Source organism: Chiloscyllium plagiosum, unplaced genomic scaffold, assembly GCF_037043375.1.
Source record: "Chiloscyllium plagiosum isolate Xiang-an unplaced genomic scaffold, Cpla_swu_hap1 HiC_scaffold_8, whole genome shotgun sequence".
Lineage (NCBI taxonomy): Eukaryota > Metazoa > Chordata > Chondrichthyes > Orectolobiformes > Hemiscylliidae > Chiloscyllium > Chiloscyllium plagiosum.
Genome location: NW_028270146.1, coordinates 36063797 through 36081368, shown reverse-complemented (window position 1 = coordinate 36081368; position 17572 = coordinate 36063797). Strand labels below are relative to the sequence as shown.

Below are 17572 nucleotides of genomic sequence, written 5' to 3'. Positions count from 1 at the left end.
AGGTTACTTAATCTTTATCCTGATGTTAGAGACTGGAAAAACTAACAGAGATACCTACTCTTGAATGCAAACTCGTCTACACAGATTAAGAAAGCTTCCTCTGTTGCACCCTAGATTCAAATATTTAAGTTTGAATTTGATGAATGATGACTCTCTATGCGACCAGTTACTGCATGGAAATCGGGGGATAGTTCTCCACTGGTTACACTCATAGCCAGCATATAGGAAGGTGGTTGCAGTGATTGGTTTAGTCGTCTCAGCTCTCAAGGACATCTTTTAAAGTACTCCTGGTGTTATCCTCGGCCTGATCATCTTTAGCTGCTGCTTCAACCACCTTCCCTCCATCATAAGGTCAAGATGGGAATGTTTGCCAATGATTGTGCAATGATCAGCACCATTCTTGACTCCTCAGATACTGAAACAGTCCACATCCAAATGCAATATGACATGAACAATATCCAGGGAGAGGGTGAGGACTGCAGATGTTGGAGATCAGAGTTGATAGTGTGGTGCTGGAAAAGCACAGCTGGTCAGGCAGCATCTGAAGAGCAGGAAGATCAATGTTTCAAACACAAGCCCTTCATTAGGAATGAGGCTAGTGGGCCAAGGGGGCTGAGAGATAAATGGGAGGGGGGTGGGGCCAGGGGGAAGGTAGCTGAAAATGTGATAGGTAGATGAAGGTAGGGGTGAAGGCGATAGGTCAGAGACAAGGGTGGAGCAAATTGGTATGAAAGAAGATTGACAGGTATGTCAGATGAAGAGGGCTGTGCTCAGTTGGAAGGTTGGTTCTGGGATAAGGTGGAGGGACGGAAAATGAGGAAACTGGTGAAATCCACATTGATCCCGTGTGTTTGGATCATCCCAAGGCAGAAGATGTCAGTTGTTAAGCGTTTGGCAATGGAGGAGGCTCAGGACCTGCATGTCCTTGGGGCAGTCGGAGGGGGGCTTAAAGTGTTTGGCTGAGGGATGGTGGGGTTGTTCAGTGCGTGTGTCTCAGAGATGTTCTCTGAAGCGTTCCACAAGTAGGCATCCTGTCTCCCCAATGTAGAGGAAACCACATCGGGAACAACGGACACAACAGTAATGATATGTGTGTGGAAATGCAGGTAAATCTCTGACAGATATAGAAGGCTCCTTTGGGCCTTGGACAGAGGTGAGGGGGGAGGTTTGGCGCAGGTTTTACAATTCCTGTGTGGTGGCAAGGGAAGGTACCGGGAGTGTGGTTGGTGGAGGGGCGTGGACCTGACAAGACAGTCGCCAAAAGTGGATAGGGGTGGGGAGGGAAATATATCCCTGTGGTGGGGTCTGTTTGTAGGTGGTGGAAATGCTGGAGGATGATACGATGCATCCAGAGGTTGGTAGGATGGAAGGTGAGGGCAGGTGGGTTATGTCCTTGTTGCAGTTGGATGGATGAGGTTTGAGGGCAGAGGTGCGGGAAGTGGAGGAGATGTACTGGAGGGCATCATTGACCACGTGGGAGAAGAAAGAAGGAGGCCATCTGGTATGTTCTGTGGTGGAATTGGTCGTCCTGGGAGCAAATGTGGCAGAGGCAGAGGAATTCGGAATAAGAAATAGCATTTTTACAGGAGACCGGGTGGGAAGAGATGTAGTCCAGGTAGCAGTGGGAGCTGTTGGGTTTGTAGTAGATGTCCATGTTGAGTCAGTTACAGCTAATCGATATAGAGAGATCCAGGAAGGGGAGGGAGGTGTCCAAGATGGTCCAGGTGGAAATAAGGTTGGGGTGAAATGTCTTAGTGAAATTGATAAACTGCTCAACCTCCTTGTGAGAGCATGAGATGGCACCAATACATCATCAATGTAGCAGAGGAAAAGGTGGGGAATGGTGCTGGTGTAGCTGCGGAAGATGGGACTGTTCCATGTACCCGACGATGAGACAGGCATAGCTGAGGCCCATGTGAGTGCCCACAGCTACCCCTTTGGTCTGGAGGAAGTGGGAGAATTCAAAGGAAAAATTATTGATGGTGAGGACGAGTTCAGCCAAACAAATGAGAATGTCAGTGGAAAGGTACTGGTGGGGATGTTGGGAGAGGAAGAAACAGAGGGTCCTTGTCATGGCAGATAGACGTGTATACGGACTGGATGTCCATGGTGAAGATGAGGCATTGGGGACTTGGGGACCGGGGAAACGAAAGTCATGGAGGAACTGGAGGGCATGGGTGGTGTTCCAGACGTATGTGGGGAGTTCCTGGACCAGGGGTAATAGGGCGGTGTCAAGGTATGTGGAGATGAGTTCAGTATCCAGGCTTGGGTTGACAAATGGTAAGTAAGATTCTTGCCACACAAATGCCGGTCAATGGCTATCTCTAACAAGAGAGAATCTAACCATCAGCCCTTGACATTCAATGGCATCACCATCACTGAATCCTCCACTGTCAAATTCCTGGGGGTTAAAGTTGACCAGAGCTGAACTGGACTAGCCATATAAATACTGTGGCTACAACATGGATCATAGGCTAGGAAGTTTAGTGTGTAACTCACCTCTTAACCTCCAATGCCTGCCTACCATTCATGAGGCACAGTTAGGAGTGTGATGGAACACTCCCCATTTGCCTGGATGAATGTAGCTTCAGTCGCAGTGAAGAAGCTTGACATCATTCAGGGCAAAGCAGCACACTTAATTGGCACCATATCCACAAGCATCCACTCCGTCCACCACTCATACTTAGTAGAAGCAATGTGTACCATCCACAAGATAAACTACAGAAACTCACCAAGGCTGTTCAGACCGCTCTTTCCAAATCCACAATCACTTTCACCTGGAAGGACAAGAGCAGCTGATACATGGAAGCACCAACATCTGCAAGTTCCCTTCAAACCACTTGCCATCGTGATTTGGAAACATAGACTTTTGACAATGTACCAAACGTAAGGTTAAGCTAAGAGCCCACGGTGTTGGAGGTAGTATATTGGCACAAAAAGAGAATTGGCTAATGGGCAGGAAACAGCACATAGGGATAAGGGTTCTTTTTCCCATTGGTGACCTGTAATCAGTGAAGTTTCACAAGGATTGGTGCTGGGACCATAACTGTTTATATATTAATGACTTAGAGGAAGGAAATGAATGTACTGCAGCCAAATTTGCAGACAGCACGAAAATAGGTGGAAAGGCCGATTGTGAGAGGGATACAAACAGTTTGCAGAGAGATGTTTATTGGTTAAATGGGCAAAAAGTTGGCAAATGGAGTATAATGTGCAAAAATGTGAAGTTGTTTATTTTGCAACGGAGAGAAAAAGAACAATATTATTTAAATGGAGAAATACTGCAGAAAGCTGCAACACAAAGGGATGCTTGTACATGAAACATGGAAAGTTAGCACACAGGTAATCAGGAAGGCTAATGAAATGGTGGCCTTTATTTCAAGGGAGTTGGATTATAAGAGTAGAGAAGTCTTACTGTAACTCCGCAGGGTGTTGATGCGATCACATCTGGAGACTGTGAGCAGTTTTGGTTCCCTTATTTAAGGAAAGACATTACTTTATTGGATGCAGTTCAGCAAAGGTTCACCAGGATGATCCTTATGGAAAGATTGTCTTGTGAGCACAGATTAAACATGTTGAGACTCTACTCACTGGAGTTTAGATGAATGAAAAGTGACCTCATTGAAACATATAGGATTCTTAAGAGGCTTGACAGGGTAAATGCTGACAGGATGTTTCCCCTCATGGGAGAGTCTAGGACCAGAGGGTATAGTCTCAGAATAAAGGTGTACCAATTTAAGACTGAGACAAGGAGAATTTTCTTATTTCAGAGGATTGAGAGTCTTTGAATTCCTTGCCAGAGAGAGCTGTGGGGGCAGTCTCTGTATATATTTAAGCTGAGATAGATGGCTTTTTGATTAGTAGGGGAATCAAGAGTGACAGGAGTGTGGACATGAGGAGTGTCAGATCAGCCAGGATCCTGTTGAATGGCAGAGCAGGCCAGAATGGTCTACTCCTGTTCCTGTATTTTTATGGTCTTATTATGACCATATCACTGTTCCTTCAGTGTCTCTGGGTCAAAATACTTGATCTCCTTCCCTGTAGTATTGTGAATGTGCTTATACCAAATGGACTGCAGTGGTTCAAAAGGGCAGCTTGCCACCACCTCCTCAAAATTGGCTAGGGATAGGTAATAAATGCTGCCCCAGCTGGCAATGCCCATAGCCCATGAATGAGTAAGGAAAAATCATATACCGCAGAAGAAACTCTTTTTTTAAAAGAGCTATCCAATTAAATTCCCATGTTCAGGAAATTGCAAGTTTAAATGTAATTCAGTATCATGGTGTGTTGCGTTAAAAAGGAAAACTCTGCTATTCTTGTTCCATACAGTGGATTCTTGCTAGCCTCAGTGTAGACAGAGGCGGAGTGTTCCTGCCAACCCACAGCAGGTTGTCCATGGCTTGTTGACCAGTCAGTGTCCTATTACTGACTTAGAAATCAGGGCCAGCAGGTAAAGGCCATTCCAGAACTTCTAAATCCTCATACAACACGGAAATATAGTTATTGTATACCCTCTGTTTAAAAATTACGCGTGCAAAGAAACATCTCCTTTATTTGCTTGAATTATATTACAATACTGCTTCATGTTTTTCTTAGTTTCAAAGAAAGAAGGGAATGAATCTGTGTGAGAACTGGTGAACAAAGTATTGCTAAATCTAACAGCTCTACAATGTTTGGGGAGGCTATGTAACCTCATACACTGGATTAGCTGTTCTGAGTTTCTTGTGTTATTTGATCACATTTTTGTCCCCCCTCTGTCAAGCTGTCTTCACATTTTTTATGTTTCAGTCGAGTAACTGGATGCCTGTCTGATGCATGGTTTCAAGGCTCTTGATCTAATTACTTCTATAAACCTATTTATAGGGATAGATCCTTGATCATTGTCGTAGAAGCAATAGTTTTTTAAAAAAGTACAAAGGGTGAATTCTTCATCTTTTAATTCCAAATGCAGCCTTGATCTTGTGCCAAGATGCTGAACAATAGCAATTTGGAGCACACTAGAAAAATACCATTCTGTGATTGAGGTATTAAGTGCAGTAAATTGGGGGAGGAGGACGAAGCTAATGTTGAGTAGTGATTTAAAACAGTGCAGTCATACTTCATCTCTCGATTCCTTGGCTTTTGAATCAAAGCCAGAAGAAAATGAAATGAAGGCTTCCTCTTACTGACTGCTACAAAGGGTCATAGGAACAATGTGTTCCAGCACTTTAATTCCAGTTTTTAACTCTCTTCCAGGTCACTGTATACATTATTGAAGTAGGTTGTTTTTCAACATGTTCTCAGTTCATTACTTCCTGTGTAGCAGTTATGTTTGCTTTCACCCCCTCCTATTTGATTTGCTTTGCATTATTAAGTCGTACATCATTTGTGGATGGACATCCACTTCTAATGCAATAGCTCTGTCGTTCCTATGGGCACACATGCTCATGTTTTCGGCTGGAGTCTGAGGGCCACTTGTTTAATCCTCTGCTTAGGAGTCCATTTGCAGCATCTCCACTGTCACATTGACTGAAATTGGCCAATCCAGCATTGATTCGTTGAAATGTTGAACTTTCCTCAGTACTTCCTAACTTTGTGTATTTAGAGAGCTGCATATTCCATATTTTTAATGCATCTAAAGAAAGAATTCAAATTATATTTAATGGTTATATTGTATATAGTGTGATAAAGACCAGAGGTTAAATGTTGCTTAGACAGTGATCAATAATGTAGTTTTCTCATCAGAATCTTAATTCTACTCCATGATCACAAATCCATATCCCACTAATTTGTTGTTTCCAGTTTTAATCCTTTAATTAATCTATGAACATCCCATGCTCAATTGTTCCATTGGATCTTGGACATCTCTGCCAGACTCCAGTAGAAATGTAATGATTATAACAAAATGACTACAAGTAATTTATGTTGAAACAATTTCTCAGCATGATGGAATGTTTTCTACTTAAGACAAATATTAACCACAAGACTTTGATCATTTTTAGGAGACAGAGGGAAAGCCAACAGTTCCTCAGCAACAGGACCCACCTGAGCCAATTTCAAAATGTGGAGACCTCTACCTCACATTCAATTACAAACCCTCCAACCACAAACTGGCTGTTACAATAGTTACAGCTAAAAACATCCCAGATAAGGACCGCAGTGGGGCAAATTTTTGGCAAGTTCATACGGTCCTCTTGCCGGGCAAGAAGCAGCGTTCCAAAACCAATGTACAGCGGGGACCTATGCCAGTCTTCAACGAGACTTTTAGGTTTAATAAGGTGGAGCCAGAGGACCTGCATAATCATGCTCTCCGCTTTCGCCTGTATGCAGTGAGGAAGATGAATCGAGTGAAAATGATGGGGGAGAAGTTGTTTTACCTCAGGAATCTAAACCAGGAGGGAGAAATGGAAGTTTCACTAGTTCTAGAGCCAAGGAGTAACATAACAGTAAGTACGATGATGAGAAACAAATTAAACATCCGTTTTGCTGAAACATAATTATAGTAGTGGGAGATGGCAGCATTGACCAAACAACATAAAAGTAGGCCATCCTGCCCATAGTGTTGATGCTAACTCCTGTAAAGAGTTGTCCTTCCAGTTCCACTCCCTTGCACTTTCCCCATGATGCTTTTCATCTTCAGCTATTCAAAGGAAACATCTTCGTCTCACCCCGCTTTTATTTTAGATGAATCTAAATGGATAAATTCAATAGTTGTAGTAAACCTGTTCCATCTAAAATGTCAACATTCAGAAAAATCCTCTCTTTTTCAAAAGCAGGCAGGTTAATAAAAATGAGTGACCTGTTAACCATTGAAGGGCCATTGCTGGTATATCTGAAATTTTCTTACTGTTTTCCTCTGAGAATGTAATTGTCCAGTCTGATTGAAGGGCCTTTAATTACACTATAGTCAGCAAATATAAATTGAATGATTTAATAGTTCCAAAATTGCTGATTGGACAGAATTGACAGTTCATAAAGATAGTAGCGAGAAGTTTAGTTAATTATTAGTAAAGTTATGGTAGAACAACTTTTCATTCCTACATTGCTTGCATGGGCATCATTCAGAATGGTTATTTAAATGATTGTGAAGATCTCAATTAACCTTTCACTATTGCCTTTAACATAGAGGTGTTATGTTTTCCTGCTACACCAATGGGTGGCACCCTAACTTCTAGTGTGGACTTTTGATTTGCTCCATTACATCATAACCACAGTACCGTTGGCAATGATCTTTTCGTCTTCACTGTCAACGGGGGTGGTACCAGGGGACTGGAGAGTGGCGAATGTTGTGCCCCTGTTCAAAAAAGAGAATAGGGATAACCCCGGGAATTACAGGCCAGTTAGTCTTACTTCGGTGGTAGGCAAAGTAATGGAAAGGGTACTGAGGGATAGGATTTATGAGTATCTGGAAAGACACTGCTTGATTAGGGACAGCCAGCTCAGATTTGTGAAGGGTAGGTCTTGCCTTACAAGTCTTATTGAATTCTTTGAGGAGGTGACCAAGCATGTGGATGAGGGTAGAGCAGTGGATGTAGTATACATGGATTTTAGTAAGGCATTTGATAAGGTTCCCCATGGTAGGCTTATGCGGAAAGTCAGGAGCCATGGGATAGAGGGAAATTTGGCCAATTGGATAGAAAACTGGCTAACCGGTCGAAGTCAGAGAGTGGTGGTAGATGGCAAATATTCAACCTGGAGCCCAGTTAAAAGTGGAGTTCCGCAGGGATCAGTTCTGGGTCCTCTGCTGTTTGTAATTTATATTAATGACTTGGAAGAGGGAGTCGAAGGGTGGGTCAGTAAATTTGCAGATGATACGAAGATTGGTGGAGTTGTGGATAGTGAGGAGGGGTGTTGTTGGCTGCAAAGAGACTTAGATATGATGCAGAGCTGGGCTGAGGAGTGGCAGATGGAGTTCAACCCTGCCAAGTGTGAGGTTGTCCATTTTGGAAGGATAAATAAGAATGCGGAATACAGGGTTAACGGTAGGGTTCTTAGTGAGGTGGAGGAACAGAGGGATCTTGCGGTCTATGTTCATAGATCTTTGAAAGTTGCCACTCAGGTGGATAGAGCTTGTAAGAAGGCCTATGGTGTATTAGCGTTCATTAGCAGAGGGATTGAATTCAAGAGTCGTGAAGTGATGTTGCAACTGTACAGGACTTTGGTTAGACCACATTTGGAGTAGTGTGTGCAGTTCTGGTCGCCTCACTTTAGGAAAGATGTGGAAGCTTTGGAGAGAGTGCAGAGAAGATTTACCAGGATGTTGCCTGGAATGGAGAATAGGTCGTACGAGGATAGGTTGAGAGTGCTAGGCCTTTTCTCATTGGAACGGCGAAGGATGAGGGGTGACTTGATAGAGGTTTATAAGATGATCAGAGGAATAGATAGAGTAGACAGTCAGAAACTTTTTCCCCGGGTGCAACAGAGTGTTACAAGGGGACATAAATTTAAGGTGAAGGGTGGAAGGTATAGGGGAGATGTCAGGGGTGGGTTCTTTACCCAGAGAGTGATGGGGGCATGGAATGCACTGCCTGTGGGAGTGGTAGAGTCAGAATCTTTGGTGACCTTTAAGTGGCAATTGAATAGGTACATGGATGGGTGCTTAAGCTAGGACAAATGTTCGGCACAACATCGTGGGCTGAAGGGCCTGTTCTGTGCTGTATTGTTCTATGTTCTATGTTCTATAACATCGGGTCGTCTATTCTCCCCCCAAGTTCAACCGTCCCACCAAATGTTTTCAGAAAAAAAAATCCACCCTTTATTTCTTAGCAATTGAAAGTTTGAACGCCTGAAATAACAATCTAACCAAAAATGAAATGAGATGATACATGTATCACAATGACAAAATTTGAGCTTTTAACAGAATCAAATAATCCCTACAGAACAGAAAGAAGCTGTTCGACCTATTGAATCTGCACTGACTCTCTAAAGAGCATCCCACCCCTTCCCAGCCACCTACGCTTTCTCTGTAACCCTGCATTTATCATAGTTAACCCACCTAGTTTCGGCAATTTAGAGTGGCCAATTAACCTAACCTGCACATCTTTGAACTGTGGGAGGAAACTGGAGCACCCAGTAGAAACACAGACACAGAGAGAAAATGCAAACTCCACACAGTTACCTGAGACTGGAAGAGAGTCTAGGTCCCTGGTGCTGTAAGGCAGCAATGTCACCACTGTGACCCCGTGCTGCCCCATTGTGTTTTCTAAAGACATTGTTGAGGGTTTCATCGAATAAGCACTGAATTTGTTTTAAAATATCTTGGCTGTTCTTGCCTTTTTTAGTTGAACGATGCAGTCTTAGTGTGTATACATTAGCTAAGCTTCTATGATACATCGCTAATTATTGTAGAGATGTTGTCCTTTGGCCTTCACCATAAAGTCATGGAGTCATATAGCATGGAAACAGACGCTTTGGTCCAGCTCTGACTTAGTCCCATTTGCCAGCATTTGGCCCATTTCCCTCTAAATCCTTCCTATTTCAAATACCCATGTCTTTTAAATGCTGTAATTGTACCTGCTTCCACCACTTCCTCTGGCAGATCATTCCATACATGCACCACCCTCTGTGTGGCAAACGTTACCCTTCAGGTCCTTTAGAAACCTTTCCCCTCTCACTTTAAACCTATACCCTCTAGTTTTGGACTCCCCCACCCTAGGTGCTCAATTGATTTAGAAGGAAAACTGGAAGTCAAATTTCAGAAGCTCTTTTTCCAGATGTAGTTCTCATTGAGTTTCTTTAACACAAGCTACACGTACATTTGTGTAAGTGAGAAGTTTTTACAGACTGTACTGATCACAAAACTGTTGTTTTTTTTTTGGTGCTCTATGAAAATCAGTAACCATTTTAAGCTGCGGTGTTGTCTTCTTAATTTATCAATGTTCTTTTCAAGCAATGGAAATTATCCACTTATCATACTTTTGGTGTGAAAAATGTACAGTTTCTACTGATTTGTCACCTGTGTGAGAGAAAGAAACACAAGGAGTGTCTAATCTCCTCTTTGAGTTATTTTGAAAAAAAGCAATGTTTTTGGAAGCGCTTGGACTGAATGAAAAAGGTTAAGGTAATGATATCCCACCTCATTTGCTATTTGTCTCTTTGGGGGGAATTGGAGAAAGGTGGACATAAAATGAACTCAGTGAGTATAGAGCGAGGTAGAAGGAAGGTATAGCAAATATTTAGCAGTTTAGCAGATCAACCAAAGAGAGGTAGGGTGAGTGATGAAAGTGATTGGGGTTGGCAATGTGACTGAGGGACTGGCTTAAAAAGGACTGATTTAACTGAATAGGTGAAGGATGTGATGAGAGTGTACAAGGAGAGAGAGTAAGAAGCGATCTGCTAGGAGCTGCAATTTCCACTTTGCCCATTGGAAAGTGGAGCCCACAGCTGTCAGTGTCTGCTTTTCCGACCATTCCCATGATTATATAGTTTGCAGCTGGATGGACGGACCAAAAGGCAGAAACAACAGTAAGACAGAGATAATGGAAAAGTATTTTTAAAAGAGAGGTCAGAACAGGCAAGACATCCAGGGAAAAAAAACAGCAACACCAAGATAATAATGATAGTTCAGAGGACAACTGTGGGCCCTGCCACAGGATATTCAGTCGTCTTGCTAACAGAATGATTTTGTTTTTGGGCAATCCTTCCTGAACATGACCGTGTTCTTTAAGGGAGATGGAAAATGACAGTCTGCACACCCACAATTTCCTGATACATACTGCTGTGAGTGCCTTCTACTTAAAGACAGGAAACATATTAGTTAATTTAGATATTGCACTGATGAATCATGTCACCTCTGTTACTATCTTACGATCCACTGCAGACTGAACTGATGATATTTCTGACTACCTTTTGAAATACTGAACCTGAGTATTTGGAGAAATGTTAATTGAGTATTTCAGGTTAAAGGTAATGTTTTGCTGTCCGACAGAGTGGAGATTCACAGATCAGCCTGTCTGCCATCTCTCACAGTGACAGTGCTTCGTCTACACAGTCGCTTTCACATGGTGGAACACCGGAACTACTTGTTGGATTATCTTACAATGCCACGACAGGAAGACTTTCTGTTGAAGTAATCAAAGGCAGTCACTTCCGAAACTTGGCTCTGAACAGACCACCTGGTTAGTGAAATAAATCTTTATTACAACAGAACAGTTGTGGTATATTCAATGAAATGTTTGCTCATATAGTCCCTTTCACAATTACTTTCACATTTCCCCATTCTCCCTTCAGGAATGCAAGCACATACTTTCACCATGACTAAAATCTCATTCCAAGACCTTTAGAGTTTGGGTATATGTGAACCAATTAACATTGAAGATTAAATCTACTCATTACAGGTCGTTCTGCTATAATGTTCTGCTTTCATTAACACAAATTCGCTATAACACGATTGACAAATTAGGTACACTGTTTCTAAAGTGCGAACTTTTAAAACATGTGTTGGCTGTAACGCGATTGCATTGCCAACACCTTAAGCACTGTTTCTAAAGCTTGATTTTTCTATAACGCGGGTTTGCACAAGAACGCATGCATTGCATCATAGAAGAACTACCTGTAGTCTGTCCTTCCTGTCCCACACAGTTGTAATGTCTGAGGCATGATAATACATGGAATGTACACTGACAAGCCAGGTCAATTCGGGGAGAGAAATGGAAAATTCCTTTGTGTTTTCCCTCAACTTTCCTCTCCTTAGTTCAGGATACCACGTAGGGTCTGTACTATAAATTGAATTGAATTTAATTTATTGTCACGTATACCGAGGCACAGTGAAAAGCTTTATCTTGTGAGCAATACAGGCAGATCACATAGGTAAATAGCATAGATAAGTAAATAATAAGTAAACAGCGGCAAAACAAAAACACAGGTACAGGGCAATGTTAAGACTCTGTGAGTCCTTCAGTATTCTAACAACAGTGGGGTAGAAACGATTATGAAACCGGCTGGTACATGTGTTCAGGTTTCTGTACCTTCTCCCTGATGGTAGAGGTTGTAGAAAAGCATTACCAGGGTGGGATGGGTCTTTGAGAATGCTGGCGGCCTTTCCTTGACCGTGGGCCTGGTAGATGGATTCTATAGCTGGGAGATTGGCCTTTGTGATTGTGGCCAAGTTACTCTCTGTAACCATCTCTGATCTTGAATGGTACAGTTGCCATACCAGGTAGTGATACATCCAGACAGGATGCTCTCGATGGCGCACCTATAAAAGTTGCCAAGGGTATTCGCCATCATGTCAAATTTTCTCAGCTGCCTAGGAAGAAGAGACGTTGTTGGGCCTTTGTAACCAGTGCGTCCACATGAAGAGTCCAAGAAAGCTTGTTGTGGATGACCGCTCCCAGGAGCTTGACACTCTCCACTTGTTCCACCTCTGTGCTGTTAGTGTGTAGGGGGGCATGAGTAACATCCTGCCAAAAGTCAATAATGAGTTTCTTGGTTTTGCTGGCATTGAGAGCTAGGTTGTTCTCAGTGCACCATTTTTCCAGGTCTTCCACCAGGTCTGTAGTCTGTTTTGTTGCCATCTAAGATTTGACCGACTATGGTGGTGTTATCAGTGAAATTGCAAATGGCATTAGTCTGGTATTTCGCAATGCAGCCATGGGTATACAGCAAGTACAGTAGGGGGCTGAGTACACACGCCTGGGGGGCTCCAGTGTTGAGTGTTAATGAGGATGAAATATTGTCCCCACTCTTCACTGATTGTGGCCTGTCGGTCAGGAAAATGAGGATCCAGTTGCAGAGAGTGGGGCTTAGTCCGAGATCACTAAGTTTAGTACTCAATATCAAGGGGATAACAGTGTTGAAAGCTGAACTGTAGTCAATGAGTAAGATTCTTATGTAGCTGTTCTTGGTGACAACATGTTCTAGGGAGGAGTGAAGGGCAAGTGATATGGCATCTGACATGGATCTGTTGGTCCAATAGGCAAATTGGATTGGGTCAAGAGTAGTGGGGAGGCTGGAGTTGATTAATGCTATGACCAGCCTTTCAAAGCACTTCATGACCACTGAAGTTAGGGCCACAGGGCAGTAGTCATTGAGACATGCTGCATGAGCTTTCTTAGGCACAGGGATGATGTTGGCCTCTTGAAACAGGCAGGAACATTTGCCTGCTGCAGGGACATGTTGAAGATGTCCGAGAAGACCTCTGCCAGTTGACCTGTGCATGCTCTGAGTGCACGGCCTGGTACTCCATCTGGTCCCATCGCTTTCCTTGGATTCACACAAAGGAAAACTGACCCGACCTCTGATACAGTGACTGTTGGGATAGGTTCGTCAGGACTTGTCGGAATAGGTGTTACCTCTCCGCCGAAGTTCTGCTCAAAGCGAGCATAGATGGCATTGAGACGATCTGGGAGGGATGTGCTGGTCCTTGGCAGTAATTTAAGTAATCTCAGCGACAGCCACAAACAAGTCTATCTCTATTTTTGTGTGTGAATTAATTGACTCAATGTTTACTGCATAATTCAGAAACCTGTTTCATAACTCCATTCATCTCTGGGCAAAGAAGAACTGTCTAACATCCTAATGATTAACAGTGAGCCCTTTTCCTCTATCAGTTACCTAATTGGCCCGTATAAACACATCTAGTCCCTTTGTTTTATAAACATTAAACAAACCACTCATAAGTCTATAGTGTGTTTAAAATAGAGATAAAACTCATTGAACCTATCTGGCTGAGTAAGATGTTTTGAACTTGGAATTTGTTGAGTAGACCTCTTCTGCACTCTTTCCGAAGGCTCAATATTCCCAGGTTGTTAGAGGCCAAATTTTGACGAAAGGTTTACCAAATTGGGCTCACCAAGGTCTTGCACACAAGGGCATGATGACATGTCTTGCCTTATAGTGAATAACCTTGCAGAATACACCCTACAACATTATTTGATTTAAATCTAGCATTTACCATAGATCAGCCAGTGACTTTAATTCTCCTCACTATAGACTATTTGCATGTTTAAATTTCTCATACGCATGTTGCTGCACCTTTTTAAATTGAACCTTGTTTGCCAAATACAAGTACACCTTGATCTGCTTGTAGTGGTCAAGCATCCCAAAGTCCAACTTTTGCATAAATGTTGGTACTGTTTCAAGCTTTAAGATTATTATCCACTGCCATTTAGATAATTAAAAAAAAAGTAAACAAAAGTCCTAACACTGGCCACTTGCAATTAATCTCCGATTGCATCCAAATCTGTCCTCCTCAGCAATTTTCACTCGATGGATGTTCAGCCAGTTTTCAGTTTACCATGATAGGGTGTCCATAAGAAGTTTCAACTTAATAATTTCTAGATATCTGCTATTTGGATATAGTTGTCTGAATTAAAACTGTCAGATCCAAACCTAGAAGTAACATGTTTTCTAAAAGCTAAATTGTACAGATTATTCTTTAATATTTGATAATGTTAAAATTAGAGTGCTTACCTTGTTTTATTTCAAAAATGTGCCTTATTCATAAGAAACCTTTCTATATAAATACGTATATATGTATGTGTGTATATAAACACACATAATTATAATAACAGTTTGGTTCTGTATAATAGCATATGAAGAAAATGAACTACGTTGAACTTTGATTCTAACCAACAAACAAACCAAAGGCATATCTCTTACTTGTACATTACTATATTTACATGCATTTGAGCACCAGGAGGATCCAATAACTGAATGGACCCCCAGTTAACTTCAGCAGGAAGACCCCAGACAATAACTGCTGGTTTAATGAATGTTCACTGCAAATTAATCTGCTTCCGTTACAGTGGAAGACACTTTATTGTTGAAGGTATTACACCCCTCCCTCCTTTTATAGGAATAAATTATATTTGAAATCTCTTTAAAGTTTTTCCTAAAAATGTTAATCTTGTAGATCTGGGGAATTCTCAGTAACATTAATTAGGTGCAGCATCCCAACAGCTCATAGTAAAGCCTATAGTTTCAAGCTGCCTCTTGAGCCATTCATATTCTGTCCTACTCTGAGTGTCACTGTAGATTGTAGATTTTCAGTGCTGGTTACAAGATGGCATGAAGCTCAAACCCCAATTGTTTACAATAGTTTTTCATAGAAAATTCCCCAGAATTACTGTCACTGTGCAAGCCCCTCAGGAATGGAGACGCAGCTTCAGGGAGCAGTTTTATTTATTTCTGTAAAGGAGAATAAATGTCTAGTGGAGTACTCTAAATGTAAAATACACCTGATGAAATTTCTATCTCATTTAATTTGGGATAGAAAATTATAGAATAGGAAAATGATATAGCTATAAATCAACTTTTTCAAATTTTGTTTCTGTTGCTGCCTCTAAGAAATCAATACTTGCATGAGATGACGGTCCAGGTTGTAGGTGTTAATTTGATCAAACAATGCTAGACTGATAAAGAAATAAGTGAGAAATGATCCACAGAAATGACTGTCATTGCAATGTCTGTAGAGCTTTTACCACTGCATTCACTTTACACTTAAGTGTTTGCCTGAGGGTAGTTAGAATCATAAAGCTGTAGAATATGGAAGCAGACCCTTCGGACCAACGCATCCATGCCAACCAGATATCCTAAATCAATCTAGTCCCATTTGTCAGCATTTGGTCCATATCCCTCTTAAACCCTTCCTATTCATATAACCATCCAGATGCCTTTTGAATGTTGTAATTGTACCAGCTTCCACCGCTTCCTCTGGCAGTTCATTCCATACATGCACCACCCTCTGTGAGAAAACATTGCCCCGTAGGTCCCTTTTAAACCTTTCCCCCCTCACCTTAAACTGATGCCCTCTAGTTCTGGACTCCCCCACCCGAGGGAAAAGACCTTGACTATTCATCATATCCATGCCCCTCATGATTTTATAAATTTCTAAAAGGTCACTCCTTAGCCTCTGAAGCTCCAGGGAAAATAGCCCCAGCCTATTCAGCCTCTCCCTCTAGCTCAAATCCTGCAACCCTGGCAACATCCATGTAAATCTTTTCAGAACCCTTTCAAGTTTAACAACATTGTTGCTATAGCAGGGAGACCAGAAATTAATGCAGCATTTCAAAAGTGGCCTATCCAATGTCCTGTAAAGCAGCAACATGACTTCCCAACCCATAAAGTTAATACACTGACCAATAAACGCAATGATATCAAATGCCTTCTTGAACAATTCTACCATTTGCTGTATAATTTCCACCTGTACTTGACTTTCCATTTTTCTGCATATCCTCCTGTATCCTCTAACAATCCTCCTCACTATCCACAACTCCATCAACTGTATTGTCAACAGACTTATAAATTAGACCAGCCACGTTTTCTCCAAATCATTTATATAGACGATGAACAGCAGATGTTCCAGGATCAGCGCATGTCACATCCCCTCTGACCTACACATCCAATCCTGTGAATACACGATCAATGATGGACAATTTCATGGTCAATCCTAGGCCTTCCGTCATCTTGTGATGTTTGCCAGAGCCTCTATCACCTGTCCTTGGGCACTTATGATACAACTTATTGACCACATTCCAATACTGACCATTATTTCCCTTCCCAGACATTTGCCAGCTGCATTGTATCTTTGCTTATTACTGATTACTTTTCAAATTCTGTTATGCAGTTTATATTGCTTGCTAATCTTGGTACAGAAGATTAGAAAGGATGTTAATTTCTACCATTTGTAACCTCTGCCAATTGACATAAAAACTTACCTGATTCACCCATATCTTTTAGGGAAAGAAATCTGCCATCCTTACCTGGTCTGACCTACATGCGAATCCAGACCCACAGCAAAAGTAGTGTCTGGGAAATTAAGGAAAGGCAATAAATGTTGGCCCAGTCAGTGATACCCACATCCCATGAACAAAGTAAAATCTTGTATGGGGATGTGGGAACAAAATTCCACCTTAGTTAGTTTGATTGACACAAAACCTGGTCAGTGGTATAGTGACTACTCGTGTTTTGTTCCCGTGATGTCAACATCAGTTGCTTCTCAGCTTTCCTAAACATATTAGCCAAAATAGTCTGGTCTCACCACAAGCCTGCCTGTATCCCAGTCTACTCTCAAAATAGCAGAGTTCAGACCGTGACCACTTCCATGGGTTTCCTAGATATCTTGTAAGAGGAGGAGAAATCCTCGTATCTGAGGTTGTGCCTGGGGTAAAAGCTCCTTTGACTAAGGGTTCCTGGAAGCCTTCAGAAAACTGAATGTGGGTCTCACTGGGTCTCCTCAAAGAAAGAGGTTCTCTAAAACATTGGTTACATGTACAAGAGAGTTGACAGGTCCTTGGTCTGTGTTAGGACCTGGGCAATCTCTGGCTGTATTGCAGGGAAGGGTGACTATAGGTGCAGGTGGCTGAAAGTTGAGATGAGCTTGTGTATGCTGGTCCCATGTAAATGAATGGTCCTTTCATTAATCATTTAGTGAGGTCAGACCTGGAGGGCAACATTGAATATATTCCCAGCATAAAAACTGGAATTGTTAGCTGACATTAACCTGACTATGATGAGACATTTTAATGGTGGCTGATTCAGGTGTCATGCCTTTAGGAGCAGGAAGCTAAGGTTCCCATTTGCTACAGTGAAAGAGATGCTGCATATTGTTATTGAGCAGCTTCTGTCCTAACTTGACAACACAAAGAGACAC

At 42.0% G+C, this 17572-nt stretch overlaps 1 protein-coding gene across 6 annotated transcripts in view; it reads left to right on the top strand.

Moving 5' to 3' along the window:
- Positions 1 to 17572, top strand: part of syt16 (synaptotagmin XVI) — a 194610-nt gene that overhangs the window by 161959 nt on the left and 15079 nt on the right. For all 6 annotated transcript variants that reach the window (XM_043697225.2, XM_087989703.1, XM_087989702.1 and 3 more), the window contains 2 exons: positions 5982 to 6425; positions 10907 to 11096. In XM_043697225.2, coding sequence (XP_043553160.1) covers positions 5982 to 6425; positions 10907 to 11096 — 634 coding nt within the window. The remainder of the gene's footprint in view (positions 1 to 5981; positions 6426 to 10906; positions 11097 to 17572) is intronic.